This window comes from Tinamus guttatus, unplaced genomic scaffold (assembly GCF_059628265.1).
Source record: "Tinamus guttatus ecotype Peru unplaced genomic scaffold, ASM5962826v1 Tinamus_guttatus_pri_ptg000035l, whole genome shotgun sequence".
Taxonomy (NCBI): domain Eukaryota; kingdom Metazoa; phylum Chordata; class Aves; order Tinamiformes; family Tinamidae; genus Tinamus; species Tinamus guttatus.
Genome location: NW_028288569.1, coordinates 8485182 through 8500391, shown reverse-complemented (window position 1 = coordinate 8500391; position 15210 = coordinate 8485182). Strand labels below are relative to the sequence as shown.

The window sequence follows — 15210 nt, the reverse complement described above, 5'->3', positions numbered from 1 at the left end:
CCCATGTGTTCTGTGCTTTCCCTTATAGCTGGCTCTGCCTTTCTGCTAGTGGCTCCTCCTTTCCTCGGGCCTGTTTCCATGCTGCCGTCCTGCCCTATTTTTTCCAATGATAGGGAAGCCGAATATTCTGCGGAGACTGAAGAAACTCTCTGGTGTGCCACAAGGCACTAACAGCCCAGATCACTGGTCATCCCAGACTTGCTGCATGGCCGCAGAGCACTCCTCGTGCTGGTAATGCACAGTCTTTTGGCCTTTTCCTGCAAAGCATCATAAGGTTAAAGCCACCGTTAAAATACCTTACATCCTTTTTCTAGGTTAAGAACCTAGGTTCTTAGGTTTTCTAGGTTAAGAACCAACCTTCTTCTAGGTTCCTGTTGGTTAAGAACCCAGACCTTTTAGCTCTGCAGAGCTGCATTTAGCTTGATCTGAGATGACAAGGACCCATTTCATGTACGGGTAGGTGTAGAAGCCTCACAGACTGGCCCAGGGACCACAAAGGCTCCCTTTGCACTCTAGCTGAATGTGTCCCAAAGTACTAGGTGGGTGTAATAAAAATTACCTGTTATTTTAAGCTTTCTATGAGGAACACAGGATTTTTATAAAATGCTGAGAATTACTGTTTGATCAAGAAGGGTTAAGGTCTCAGAAGGGTTAACTTTCTTTGTGAGGATTACGTGGCCTTTTTATTTATTTTTTTTTTATTTTTATGACTCAAGCTTTGCTTCTAGCTGTCTATCGGTAGATCTTATTTTACAAAAGTGAAGGCTTCCGTATCCCATTTGTATTTCATCTTCCCCTTTAGCGTCTGCACAGGCTTTGAACACAGGCCATGTCTCAGAAAGTGATGTTACAGATTTAGTATCCAGTATGCATGGATCGTATTTTATTTGAAAGGTGACCACAGGAAGAAAGAAAAAAAAAGAAAAGGAGTGCTTATTTTGCGTAGCTTATTTTAATATTTGCTTGTTTCCTTTTTTAAGTAAAGCTTGCTAATGCATTTCAAAATACTCTATTTTTTAAGTAGTCTGGACAGGGCCTTGGGTGGATTAAGGAAAACGTATATGTTTATCACCACAGTAGAAGAAGAGCGAGGCTGTTAGCATACCAGGTGACTGTGCGGTTCTGGCGTGAGATAGACAAATACAGCACGTCGCTTTAGCCCTGCTGGGCTGAGCAAAGGTAATCCCCAGGGTGCTCGCTGGGGCTGGTTCTTCCCAGCCATGATGGGTGAAAACTCACCCTGCTTGCATGAGGCTTTTCTCCCCCCCCCCCCATTTTTTTTTTAAATTGTGTGTGGAGATACACACACACACGTGTTTTAGATATACATACATAATACACACATAAATTTTGTGTTTTATATATGCATACATAATACACACACACACATATATGTGTGTTTTTATATATACATATATAACACACAAACATTTTTTTATTCCCTTAGTGAAAATACAATCTTTGTGAGTAAGACACGGGGTTGGTCATTAGGATTCCTAGGCTGTATTTTCTTCCTGTTATCACAGTCTGCCGGTGATCTTTTTTCTTCCTTTTTTGGACTGCTGATTTCTGTTTTAGCTGCTGAAGTGTTTGAGACTGGATTTATTAATGTGTTCAGTCCATAAAAGCACAAGGTTTTTCTAGAACATTTAGTCTAGGGTTAGTGTCTGTCCAAGCTGTTATTTTCATTGCTCCTCTTATACTCTCTTTAGTTATAGCAAGGAGCAATTCTTTACACTAGACAGTGATGTTTTTGAGTACCTAAAAGCTAATCCCTGAAGAGAAGCATTTAAGCAAAAAACAAGACTCCTTGTGACCACAGTGTTTTCTTGGAGAAGGGGAGCAGTATTTTCCGAAGATGTTGATGAGATGTGGAGGTCATTTGCTCAGGGAAAGAAAATACCTCCTAGTCACAGCAACCTTATATTTGCAGAGCCTTTGCTCTGAATAGATTCAAAGCCTGCCTTTCTGCCTGGTTCTGGCTTTTGTTGGCTACAAATAGTTTTGTCCTTCCTTTTTTTTTTTTTTTTTTTGGTAATTTTTGATTGGAACAATAGTTTATGGTGCTGCCATGTAAACTTCAAGAAGTAAGAAGTAGTAGGAATGCTATCTCCAGTTTAAAGTGAGATAATAATAAGGTAGAACTTTGTCAGGCTGAAGGGGCTTTTTCCAAAGCACTTTAGAGGGCAGGCAAGAAGAGTCAGCGCAGGAAGGTGCTTGTTCAGGATGTTGCAAATGTGCAACAGAGCAAGTGAGAATTGTGCAGAGAAAGGACTGTCAGGCACTTGCTCTTTCACAGAGTCATGAGGACTGTGTGGTCCTGAGCATCCTGAAGCTGACTGAGGTGGCCCCCAAAGGTTTCATGGCTTTCATTTAGCAGCTTATGAGCAGTAACTTCTTGGATATGCTCAGCAATTTCTTTTTAACACCCCATGTAATAAACAAACGAAGAGGATGATCAAACCTAAGAAACTCTTATCTGAGAAGACTGCTTACTTGGGATCTGCTTGGTTAACAAATGAGTAGTTGAGCTAATCATAACCAAATAGAAAAGCAGCTGCAGAGCCCAGTGAGGCTTCCTTAAGTACTCTTGGTGATAAATTAGTCTTTTAGTACACCAGAGAGGTTCATCTGTGGGGAGCTAAGCACTCCTGGAAGAAGCTCTAAGAGTCTCTCAGGTGGGTTTCCCCTTGAAGGGGTTGGCTGGCTTTCTTAGTGGTAGAGCAGCTCTGCTTGCTCTGTGTGTTGCAGCAGGCTGTGCACAGGCTGAAAGTCCCTCGGTGCGCTACATGCTGTTGTAGTGACACAAGAAATATGTGCTGTGGCCAGAGCACTATGCTTAAGCTTTTTTGCTTAAGCTACATTGCTGAGGGCTGAAACAAATTGGGCAGAAACAAATACGTTAGCCTGAGCCTTTCCTCCTGTATCAAAAACAAGCAGGTGAGGGTTTTGTGTTTTGTTCTGTTCTCTGTTTTTTTTTTTTTTCCAATGATGATGAGTATTTAAATTTAAAAAAAATCCTGTTGGCGGTGTTTTTTCTTTTTTCTTTTTTTTTAATCCTCCCTTTTGTAATAGCTGACAGCCTTGAGAACAGCTGCAGCAAGGGATTTCAGTCTTTAGTGACCGTCTTGCTGTCTGTGGACACCATTAACTAAACAAAGGCATTTTAAAAGTGGCACATAAAATGAAAGATTCAAATGCTGAGAAGATGAATAATTTAGGGTGCTGCTTGCTGATCTGCTTGGTTTAGGCTGACATTTTGTGTTTTACTGCAGGGCCACCTGAGCAGAATTTTTAGCAGCTTTCACTTACAGTATGATGGACTGCATCAGAGCTGCACTCAGGATTTCTCCTGTATCCCCCTTGTTAGAAGTTTTCCCTTTCTCTTCACCCTTTCTAGGGATCAAGGGAGCAAAATGAGGTCAGGGTAGAAGAGGAGTGAGCACCAGTTCTTCTTCATGTTCCTAAGAGAGCTCTCGCGTTGCCTGAGGCTGCCCAGACACGGGCTGGGTTTTGCAGCCTGTTTTGCAGCCGTCAATCAGAGTGCTGGTCACAAATGGAAGTAGCATTAAATCAGAGGGAGAGAGCAGTTGAAGAAGTGGGATAGGATTCAGAAGGCTTGACCTCAGCGTTAGAAACTGAGCTTACAGTCTTTGTGAATTTTGTATTTCCCTGTGCCCTTGAGAAATTACTGTCCTACTTTCCTACCCTGAAACAGGGATCAATTGTGCATCTGTTTTCTGCTCTTCTTGGTGGTTCTTCAGGGGGCAAGGTCTTCAAGAACCATCCATGAGCGATCTTTTGGTATGCATAGGCACACTGACTAGAACAGTGAGTCCAGAACGCAGTAAGGGGGTTAAACATAAGGTATAACACAAATAATGAATGATTTCTTCCCTCACAACAGAGCTCTTCACAGCTATATGGGAAGAGATGGCAGCACTGCTGCCCCCAAGGAAAACTTTGCTGTTGGATAGAAGAGCCCGCAGGGCACAGTGTGGGAGGGAAAGCTCACTTGCTCTCCAGATAAGCCCCTACGGGAAGGATCTCTGGGGTTTGCAGCACTCTTGAGAGTTTTGCCTTGCAGTGCATCTATGTGTTCTGTTTCAGTGGATGGTCCAAGGTTGGTTTGGCTAGGGAAAAGGTGTTGAATTTTGAAGCAATTCTTTCTGCTTCGCCAAGTGTGAAGCTGGGATATCGGGACTGCTTTTGCAAATGTAAAATTTGCAAAGGATTTTCCCTCTAAAATAACTGAGGAAAAGAAAACTTTTAATTGTTCTTGCGGGAGAAAACCAAGATATCTTCAGACTAAAAATATGTCTTGCAACTCTGCAGTGACTTTGACTTGATGCTTTCCAAATATTTTGTTATTATGAATTAATGAAATCCCAAAATATAGCTTGAAGTCTGTTTTTTTTTTTTTTTTTCTTCTTAGCATAGTTTTATAGGTGGATAAGTAAATGAGTGAAATTCTGGACCTGAAAGGCAGCTGAAAATCATTAGGAGGCCAAATAATTATCTTTTAAAGACAGTCAAGTCGCACACACTTTTTTTTTTCTTTTTTTTTCCCAGACATGTGTGGTTAGTTACTTGTTGTGCTTCCTTTTCCAACTTGTCAGATAATTTAAATATCCTTTATTCCATCCTATAATACTACATGATAGCTAGTCATTTTATCTTTATCTCTGTTTTTTGGACCAACTTTGACTTGGTGTGTCAGTTGTCCTCAAAACTTTGTCAGATCTAGTTTGTACTTGACTCAAAATTGCTCCTGTTTTCTCCTGCCTAATTTTTCCCCACTGGTTATGGCAGAGGTATACACTAAGCAGTTTTCTGTTACCATTAGCATTGCTCAATCGCAGGCCAGAAGTGCCAAGCCAAATAAAAATGCTGTCTCAGCCTGGCAAATGTTCCCCATTTCCTCTCCACAGAACACAGTCTGTGGAGAGTTGGTGAGGCCAAAACTGCAGCACCCTTGGGCTGCCAGATAGAAGATGGGTAGAGAAGGAGTGGGAGGGAAGCAGACAGAATGGACGTGTCTCTGGGGATGGAGGATGAAAAGGAGATGGAGTAACAACTTTTACAGACTTCTGAGCTTCTTCTGAACACTGTAATATAGACCAGAAATGTGCATATATTAAATAAACTTGAAATCAAAAAAATTAAATAAGCACAGAGCTGTAGACTGGTGGCTCAGCAGCTGCGTGACTTTACCAAAACAGAAGGAAGGCCTGATGTATTTTTTCTTTTATCAGGCCACAGCAGGCTTTTGTAACAAAATAAACTGGTTTGATGACTTGCTGCTGCTGCTGCAAAAATGAGAAACAATTTAATTTTGGAAGATGAGTTTGTGATGCACTTTTTACAGCCTTGTATTTGAAAATTTGCCCATATATGCGTGGGTCTGATAATTTCATTTGCTGAACAAACCTTTATGTTCGCATCGTTTCAAGTAGATAACTATGTTCACGCAGACTTGTTTCCATTAAAGATAGAAGAAAATTGTCAAAACATGTGATTGGGGGCATAAACACTTTTGCTTGAACCAGCGGAAGACGAACTGGAGGCTAAACGCAATGCTCAACGGACAGGAGACTATGCTTAATATTATAAAGAATATCAGTGTAATCTTTCTAGATTCTTGAAGATCTTTCTATCACTTTCTTTTGTGATAAAAGGTGAATGGTGTTTAGTATTTGTGCGCATACATGTGTTTGGAAGGGAAATGTTTTGCGTGCGAGTCTTTCTTTCAATACGCAGGAAGCACAAAGACTTTCTGATAACATTGGCTTCCTTGGAAGTGGGCGTTAAGACCTTTAATATTGCTTCTATATATGTACCTGACTTTGCTTGCTGCTCATGTGCAACGCAGGTAAGAGAAAATGTGTCACTCTGTAAACAAGAGACTTCTGGAGAGCTGTGTAGAATGAAAGATGAAGGAAGCCATTTCCATGCTCTGGCTGTGTTTGTATTCAGAGACTTTGTGAAGTGTTTTTTGTCAAGCAGGCCTCAGGTTTTAGGGGAAAATGTGTTCTGTAGTTAAAGACTACAGGAGCAACAGCACTGTCATATATAGATTTTTCCTCACAGTAATACAGACAGAAGACAGAAGCATTTGCTGAAGGATCAGTGCCCCTCAGGTCGACCCCAGTTGGAGGTCAGTAGTGATGGGAAGCGGAGAGGTACTTACCCCGCCTAGCTTACACACCTGTCGGACTGCAAAAGGATCCTTTTCTGAAAGGACTTACCTCCCTCCGCTCACTACAGAGGGAGCTTAGGCACCTGGCTTACAAGGCACTCAGCTTTCAGATGGCTGAAGTTCAGCCAGGCAAATTCCTCGGAAGTGGTGGAATTTGCTTTATTTTGTTTGTTCATGGTTAACGCGTGTTTTCTTCCCTTGAAAAGGGTGTAGCTGGTCTGCAAGAGCGGGAGGGAACTTACTGGTTTGCCTGGTTCTGGCTACTGCCCTCTGAATCAGTTGGCACTCTTGAGGGGGAAGAGGGACCATGGGTTTTGGGAGAGCAGTAGGGCTTGGAGAGCTGGAGAGGGAAGAAGTTTTATGAGTACAGGGAGGGCAAGACAGAGGGGAAGAGATCAAGTCAGTGTAAAGCTTTCAGCAAGGGTAGTGAATGATGAGCGCTGAGAAGAGCGGGGAGTCAACACACAGTCAGGTCTCCAATGGTGAAGGAAAACAAGATTTTTTTTTTTTTCTGGAGGTTAGAGAGACTCCGCAGAGTTTGTTGTAGCCCGTTATATGCAGCCTTATATATTCTATCTGGATATAGAGAAATAATCCATTTTTATTTCTTTATATTCTGTCTGAATATAGAGAAATAAAACATTCTGATTTGAGGGTGACTGAGCACTGGAAGAGGTTGCCCAGAGAGGTTGTGGACTTTCCATCCTTGGACATCCTCAAACGCCTGGATACAGTCACAGGCAACCTGCCCTAGGTAACCCTGTTTGTTCAGGGATTTTGGACTAGATGGTCTGCAGAGATCTCTTCCAACCCCAGCAATTTTGTGGTTCTGAGAAAGTCCCCAAAATGCTGCTGTCCAGAGAGCAAGCCTGCCTTGGGAGCACCCTGTGGGTAGAGGAGTTTGATTACAGCCTGTTTATTTTGCTTTACTCAAGAGAAGCAGTAACATATTTTAAAGTTTCCCCTCTTGCAGTAATGTTCAGGTAGAACACAGTTTTAGGCTGTAAAAGCTCCTTTGTGTATTTTTGGATAATGTGGCATTTGTTGTGCCATTTGTCACTAAAGCAAGAGGGAGTGGTTGCTGCACAGTCAGTGGTTGCTTCTTTGGCTTTTCTGTGGAAATCATCTAAGCAATAACAAATAAGAAACAACTAGTTCAGATCAGAGGCACATCTGTTTTTCTAGATAATCAAACATTCGAGGCAGAGACTTTAATAAACATCTGGGCAGATTTTCTTGAAATCTTTTCTTGCAGTTCAGACTGGAATACATATTACTGTTCTATATAACTTCTTGTCCAGCCCATGAAATATCAGTTGTTTGAAGGAGAAGGGGTTAACTGTTTTCCTTATGAAGTAGGTGTATGGCTTTTCAATCTGATTTTGACATATGACTCTACTGAAAGTAGACATTTTTGTTTCCCTTTGTTCTTGTAGAAATAAAATGATTAAAATTGTGTGAAGTATTTTATAGATGCAGTGTTACACTGCGAACTGCTATGGAGAGAAACATGAAATATATGCATCTGTAGCTTGTGTTAGGACTAAGCTCTTCAAAGGGCTAGCTGTAGATCAAAGCCCAGCCTGTAATGTGTGATCAAACAGTCTGCTGAATGAGACCAAAGAGGAGGAAGCCTTTTGGTTCAACAGCCCTGGTTTGATTTGTCCCCGAGACGTGCTTTTCATATGAGGCAGGGGTTTGTGGCATCCTCACTTGTGACATCCACTCATGAGCATGTACTTCTGCACTCACATGTCCTTCTCTTCTCATATATCTGTTAGAACACTAGCTGCTCTTCACAGCATCACAGAATGGTTGAGTTTGGAAGGGACTTCTAGAGATCATCTAGTCCAACCCCTCTGAACAAGCAGGAACATCCAGAGCATGTGGCACAGAGTGCCGTCCAGGCAAGTTTTGAAGATCTCCAGAGAAGGAGACTCCACAACCTTTTTGGGCAGCCTGTTCCAGGGCTCTGTCACCCTCAGAGTAAAGTTGTTCTTCCTCATATGGGAGATGGAATTTCCTCTGTTTCAGTTTGTACCCATTACCCCTTGTCCTGTCACTGGCCACCACTGAGAAGTGCTTGGCCCCATCTTCCTTACGTTCTACCCTCAGGTATTGATGCATATTGATCAGATCTTCTCTCCCTTTTCTCTAGGCTAAACAGGCCCAGCTCGCTTAGGCTTTCCTCATAAGATAGATGCTTCAGTCCCTTAATCATCTTCATGGTTAGTCATCTACGCTGGACCCTCTCTAGAAGCTCCATGTCCCTTTTGTACTAGGGAGCCCAGAACTGCACCCAGTACTCCAGGTGTGGCCTCACCAGCACTGAGGAAAGGGGCAGGATCCCCTCCTTCGACCTGCTGGCAACACTTCTCCTGATGCAGGCCAGGATCCCATTGGCCTTCTTGGCCATGAGGGCACATTGCTGACTCATGGTTAACTTGTCCACCAGGACTCCCAAATCCCTCTCCTTGGAGCTGCTTTCCAGCAGGTCAGTTCCAAATCTGTAGTAGTGCCTGGGTTTATTCCTCCCCAGGTGCAGGACCCTACACTTGTCCTTGTTGAACTTCATGAGATTCCTCTTTGCCCAACTCTCCATCCTGTCTAGGTCTCTCTGAATGGCAGCCCTCGGGAGTGTCAGTTTGGCATCATCTGCAAACTTGCTGAGGGTGCACTCTGTGCCCTCGTCCAAGTCATTGATGAGCAAGTTGAACAGCTGGACCCAGTACTGACACCTGCGGGACACCACTGGCCGCAGGCCTCAGCCGCATTTATCACAACATTCCGAGCTCCGCCATCCAGCCAGTCCTCAAACCACCTCACTGTCCACTCAGCTAACCCACACCTCCTGAGCCTCCCCATGAGGATGCTATGGGAGATGGTATCAAAAGCTTTGCTGAAGCCAAGGTAGACAACATCCATGTCTCTCCCCTCATCCACCCAGCCCGTCATCCCATTGTAGAAGGCTACCAGGCTGGTCAAACAGGACTTCCCCTTGGTGAATCCATGCTGACTATTCCTGATCACATTCTTTTCCTTCACATGCCTAGCGATTGTCTCTAGGATGAGCTGCTCCATGACCTTTCCAGGGACGGAGGACAGGCCGACCGACCTGTAGTTTCCTGGCTCCTCCCTCTTGCCCTTTTTGAAGGCTGGAGTGATGCTGGTTTCTTCCAGTCCTCTGGCACCTCCCCCACTCTCCATGACCTCTCAAAGATGATGTAGAGAGGATGAGCAATGACCTCTGCCAGTTCCCTCAGCACTCTTGGCTGCATCCCGTCTGGGCCCATAGATCTGTGGGTGTCCAGTTTGCCTAAATAATCCCTAGCCCAATCTTCCTCGACCAGTGGAAAGTCCTCCTCTCTCACGGTTTTCTCCCTTGTCTCCGGGCTCTGTAGTTCACAGGGACTAGCCTTAGCAGTAAGGACTGGAGCAAAGGCGGCACTTAGTAATGCTGCTGTCTCTTTATCCTCTATCACCAAGGCACCCTCCCCATTCAGCAGCGGGCCCACAGTTTCCCTAGTCTTCCTGTTGATGATGATGTATTTGTAGAAGCCCTTCTTGTTGTCCCTGACATCTCTCTAACTGTAATTCCAAACGGGTCTTGGCCTTCCTCGCTGCATCCCTGCATTCCTTGACAATGTTCCAACATTGATCCCAAGTGGTCTGGCCCTTCTTCCATGTTACAAATGTTTTTTTCTCATTAAGTTTATCCAACAGCTCCTTGCCCAACTACACAGGCCTCCTGCCCCCCTTGCTCGACTTTTTTCTTGTAGGAATGCACTGATCCTGAGCTTGGAGAAAGTGGAGAAAGTTGAATACTAGCCAACTCTCCTGGACCGCCTTTCCTTCTATGACCCTGGCCCAAGGGATTCCTCCAGGGAGGTCCCTGCAGAGGTCAAAGTTGACTCTCCTGAAGTCCAGGGTTGCAAACCTACTTCTTGCCCAGTTTCCTCCTCGCAGGATCGTGAATTCCAACATCTCGTGGTCACTGCAGCCAAGATTGCCCCCAACCCTCACATTTCCCACTAGGCCATCTCTGTTTGTTAGTATCAGGTCTAGCAGCGCCCCTCCCCTTGTTGGCTCATCAACCAGCTGCATCAAGAAGTTATCTGCAAAGTTCTGCAGGAACTTCCTGGACTGTCTGCTCCTAGCTGTGTGATTATCTCAGCAGACATCAGGGTGGTTGAAATCCCCCATAAGGACCAGGGCCTGGGATCATGAGGCTTCTTGCAGCCTGTAGAAGCCTCATCCACTTCTCTCCCTGGTCAGGAGGCCTGTAGTGAACACTCACCACAGTGTCGCCTCTGTTGCCCTGCCCATAATCCTCACCCACAGGTTCTCAACCCGCGCTTTGTTCTCCTCTACACTGAGCTCCAGACATTCAGTTGCTCTCTCACGTAAAGAGCAACTCCGCCACCTCGCCTTCTTGGCCTGTCCTCCCTAAAAAGCACAAAGCCATCCATGGCCATGTTCCAGTCATGAGAGCTATCCCACCAGGTCTCAGTAATTGCGATGAGATCATGGCCATGCAAGCGCGCACGGATCTCCAGTTCTCCTTGTTTATTCCCCATGCTGTGTGCATTTACACGGGCGTGTTGGGCTCCCCAAGAGGGGCTCCCAATGTGCCCCTCTTTCTAGCTGGTTGCAGCTGTAACTTGGCTAAGTGAGCCTTCAGTAGTTCTCATACTCAGCAAACAGTAGTTTGCTGTTTTCCCTCTCCCAGCTTTGGGGATCCTTCGCTGGCGCTGGAGTTAGTTAGGTTGGTGTGAGTGGCATGGCAGACCATCTCCTACTTTTATCACCTGCTTCCCTGATGATACCCCTATCCTGCCTCAAATCTAATTTAAAGCCTTCTCAATGAGCCCTGCTAGCTCATGACCCAGGACCCTCTTCCCCCTTAGGGAAAGATGAATCCCATTTGATGCCACCATGCCTAGTGCCATGTAAAGCTTCCTGTTGCCGAAAAACCTGAAGTTGTGGTGATGACACCAGCTACGGAGCCAAGTGTGATGGGCTGTATCCTCCTGTTTCTTTCTGTATTGCTGCCAGCACCAGGGGGAATGGAAGAGAATATGACCTGCACGCCTGAGTTCCTGATCATCTGACCCATTTTTCTAAAGTCCCTTTTGATTGCCCTTGGGCTACATGTTGCCACTTCTCCTCCCGCATGCAGGACCATCAATGGATAATAGTCTATGGGTCAAATCAGGCTGGGAAATCTCCTGGTGACATCCTTAACCCAGGCCCCAGGAAGGCAGCAGGCCTCTCTTAGAGGAGGGTCGCGTCTACATATCGGACCCTCTGTTCCTTGAACTGAGGAATCCCCCATGACTATAACCTGCCTTTTCTTCCTCCTGCCATGTTCACAATATGGGGGGGGGGGTTGTCTTTCTGACTGTATTTATTAACATTTTTGGAGGAGAATATTCACCCTTAATTCACCCTTCATTGCATCTTATATTTTGCTTCTGTCAAAAAGTTATTGAAAACTATAGCTGCAAAGTAAGGCTCCCGGAACTCATGGGAAAGTTTAAATCAAACAAGTGAAAGCACCCTGTCTGTTTGCATCTCTTTGTTGTTGTAGTAGAGACCCTATACATAAAACATTCAGGAAGTGTCCTGTTATGGAGCAGAAGAATGTGTTTTAAGATGTCCTATGTTTTTAAAGGATCTCCCTTCTCCCTTCCTAAAATATTCCCAGGATTTCCAGCCACATATACACCTATGTATGGTTCATACATCTCTGTGTGTTCTTCGTGCTGCATGAATGTCTTGTTCCCTGCCTAGGGTTCTTCAGTGGTGTTAGAAGAATAAAACTTTAGGATTAATGATTCTGTCCCCCCCCCCATTTCCCCCCGACATTTTTTCTTTGCATGAATATAGGCAGATGCTGCCTTATCTCTTGTCCTATTTATTCCCTGAAGGAGGAAAGCTTTATTTAGATTCTTATTTGGCAAGCGCTAACCATGTAAAGTTTTGCAGAAGTTCCCTTCATGTACATCTGACCTCAATTAAGTCTAATCAGAAGAGAATCAGTTTATTTTTTTGTGCAGGACAGGTGATGTTTTTCAAATGTTGCTGGAATCCATATCCAAAATGCCTGTCTAACCTGGAACATACACACAGTACCTGCGGGAAGCTGAAACTTCTTAGAACATGATTTGAGTTAGACAAACTTCAACCATTAAAGCAGTCAGATTGCCTTTCAGGTGGGTGTTAGGTAATAGATCACCATAATTATTAACTGTTACTACAGGAAGAAATCCAGGACTCTGTAGAAACAGTGCTTCCTGGGCTGAGAGAAGACCTAGCTCTTAAAATCAAACTGCCTTAATTTAGAATTGAGACCTCACAGGCTGGAGGGTAGCTCAAGGTCATGGTCACTTCACCTCTTGTGAGGTTCTTTTGTGCAGTTTAAGACTGGATTGGCAAGCCAGGGGAAAACATGCTCCATGCAAGTGCTTCTCACCAGTGCCTATGTGAAGTTGCCTGACTCAGCCAAGAGCTGCTGCCTGCTGCGGTTGGTGTGAACCTGCCCAGCATGGAAAGCAAAGAGGTGCTTGGGCAATCCGGTCTGGTGGCTTGGCTGTGGGGGCAACACACTGGAGCAAACAGCTGGGAGCGGCGCAGGGCAGCGGCAGTGCTGCCTCGGAAGCGAGCGCGCCCCAGAGCGTGCGCGTCTCCTGAGGGACGGCCCGGTGCAGGCTCTGTGGGCAAGGAAAAATACTTCTGTTCCGGAGCTGTGGTCTGAGCTTGTCACCATGTGACCTCGCCCAGCCAGCGGTGCTCAGTGTGCGCTCGCAAAAAGAGAGAAAATGTCAACGGGTTTTAAAGAGGGGGGGAAAAGGGGCTCAGTGGCACCTCCTCTTCATTTTAAGAGCAGGCATACCTGGCATTCGGTAGACTTGGAAGAATGCTCCAGGATGTTAGAAGGAGAGGTTACAAGGTGTAACATGGTTTTGGGGACAAAAAAAAACAACACTGCAAGGTGAGAGTGCAGAGCAGTGCAGCAGGATTACCTTATGTCCCAAAGAAAGGAGCATGGTGGAGGGGAGAGCCAGGGAAGGCAGCCCTCTGAAGGAGGAGATGGGATATCTGCCATGGAAAAGAGGTAGGAGTGCAAGGTCATCTCAGGATCTGAGTGGTATGTGCTGTAATAATAAAAACATGCTGTAAGAGGCCAGGGAGAAGTTTGGCATCATAGATGGGTTAAAGAGGGTTGAAATTTAATCTTAGGAGAACAGGACAAGATGTAGGGAGTGTGAATGTGCTAATCTTCCTCATGGGGGATCAAACCAAGGATGAGATGTTTGTTTAGCTGAAGAAAGCACTGGCAGTAGTCACAGTGTCAGAGAGTACAGCAGAGAAGGAGACTGAGAGCTCATCCAGTAGTTTGATTTCATATGTTGAGTTTTGAGGTGAATGGTTCGGTCCCCTTGGTTTAGAGGGAGGCACTCTACCAAGGTGCTGCACTTGTGTCTGCATACTAAGGCCTGGGACGTTGGGCTTGAGAGCTGCAAACTTGCTAACAGAAGCTACCCATATTAACACAAACACCAGGACGGTGTAACATGGATGACCTTGAGTTCCATCCGAGGTGCCTTGATTACCCCAATTTCAAGATGACAGTTTTCATGGTTTTTGTTCTGGCTTTTCAGCAGTCGTGCATTGATATAATGCAATCTGGAATTTCCCTTCTGATTTTTCACTCATTCCTTTCATTCATGTGTACCATACATATATTAATATGACAATCATGCCTTACTTTCTGAATCTTACTCATGTAAGATTCTGTTGCATCCATGATAAAAGGGAACAATGTGGTTCACGAGGTGTCTTTCAATCTTCTTGTGTTCAATAGGAAATAGCCCGTCATCTCCGACCGGGAACTCTGCGCGCTGTCTTTGGGAAGAACAAGATTCAGAATGCTGTCCACTGCACAGACCTACCTGAAGATGGTCTTTTGGAGGTAAGGCCTCTTCAATAAATGTATACTTTCATGTTACAGGCTGCTTTAAATTTAAAATCTGTGCTCAACACCATTTTAAGAAGTTGTTTAAATGTTTTATGTGTGGAATAGCTAGTGATTGACTAGAAAAAAAAGCAGAGATTGCGAAGAGCAGTTGATTTCATTATCTGGGTAAGTCAAAGGCAGAATTCAGATACTGTAAAAGATTCATCCATGCACTTCCTTTGAAACTATGTAGTACAGCAGAGTGTTTAATGAAATGAAAGTTAAGAAGCTGATCACTGGCCAAATATATACTGTGGACTGGATGCTAGTGCCTAGCAGTCTGGCAGGGACTCCAGCTGAGCCTTTCCTTGGATGACCATGGCCCCTCATCTAGGCCGTCTCCACAGAGAGCTTGTGTTAGGTTTGGGAATATCACAGGCATTAGGGATTCAAATGCTGCACTTAAAAAGCAGTTTTACATGTCCATAGCCATAACTAGGGCCATCAGTAGATATTTCCTGTGTTTTATATTGACATACTGATTATTATCTGATTTTGGCTTTGTATTTTTTCATTAAAGTCCAATAAAGATTATGAGAGTTTATAAAGACAGAAGTACTCACTGTACTTTTGTGAAACCCAGAACAAGCTCACTTACATAATCCCATGCCCAAGAGCTAAGGTTTACCCAAGGGGGTAAAGTGGCATACCACTATATCCTGGATAGATCTCCACATTAATGAAGGTGATTTTTCTAATGCATGCAAAGCATCTGTTCTACTGTCTACATGTATTTTGTGAGCGTTTTGCTGTGAGGCTATAGCAGAATGGTGGAGCAGCAAAAGTTTTCCTAGTTTGGATGCTTTCTGTACTGCCAAATTGTATTTTTCTTAGAGGAACTAACTGTTCTTTTTAAGGAAGAGCTAGCTGTTATCGTCATCCCCCTTCACGAAGTAAAATTAGATCTGTGGGTTAAAGTACCATTGCCAGGAAATTGAGGCCAGCTTAAAAAGTAGAATACTGGAATTTAGCATGGAGAATTACAGCCAAT

General features: G+C 44.5%; 1 protein-coding gene across 1 annotated transcript in view; it reads left to right on the top strand.

The window, feature by feature from the left end:
* The window catches only part of NME7 (NME/NM23 family member 7), an 84710-nt gene that overhangs the window by 56820 nt on the left and 12680 nt on the right, over positions 1-15210 (top strand). Inside the window, exon 11 of the mRNA XM_088534036.1 lies at positions 14067-14174. Within this exon, the coding sequence (XP_088390162.1) occupies positions 14067-14174 (108 nt within the window). The remainder of the gene's footprint in view (positions 1-14066; positions 14175-15210) is intronic.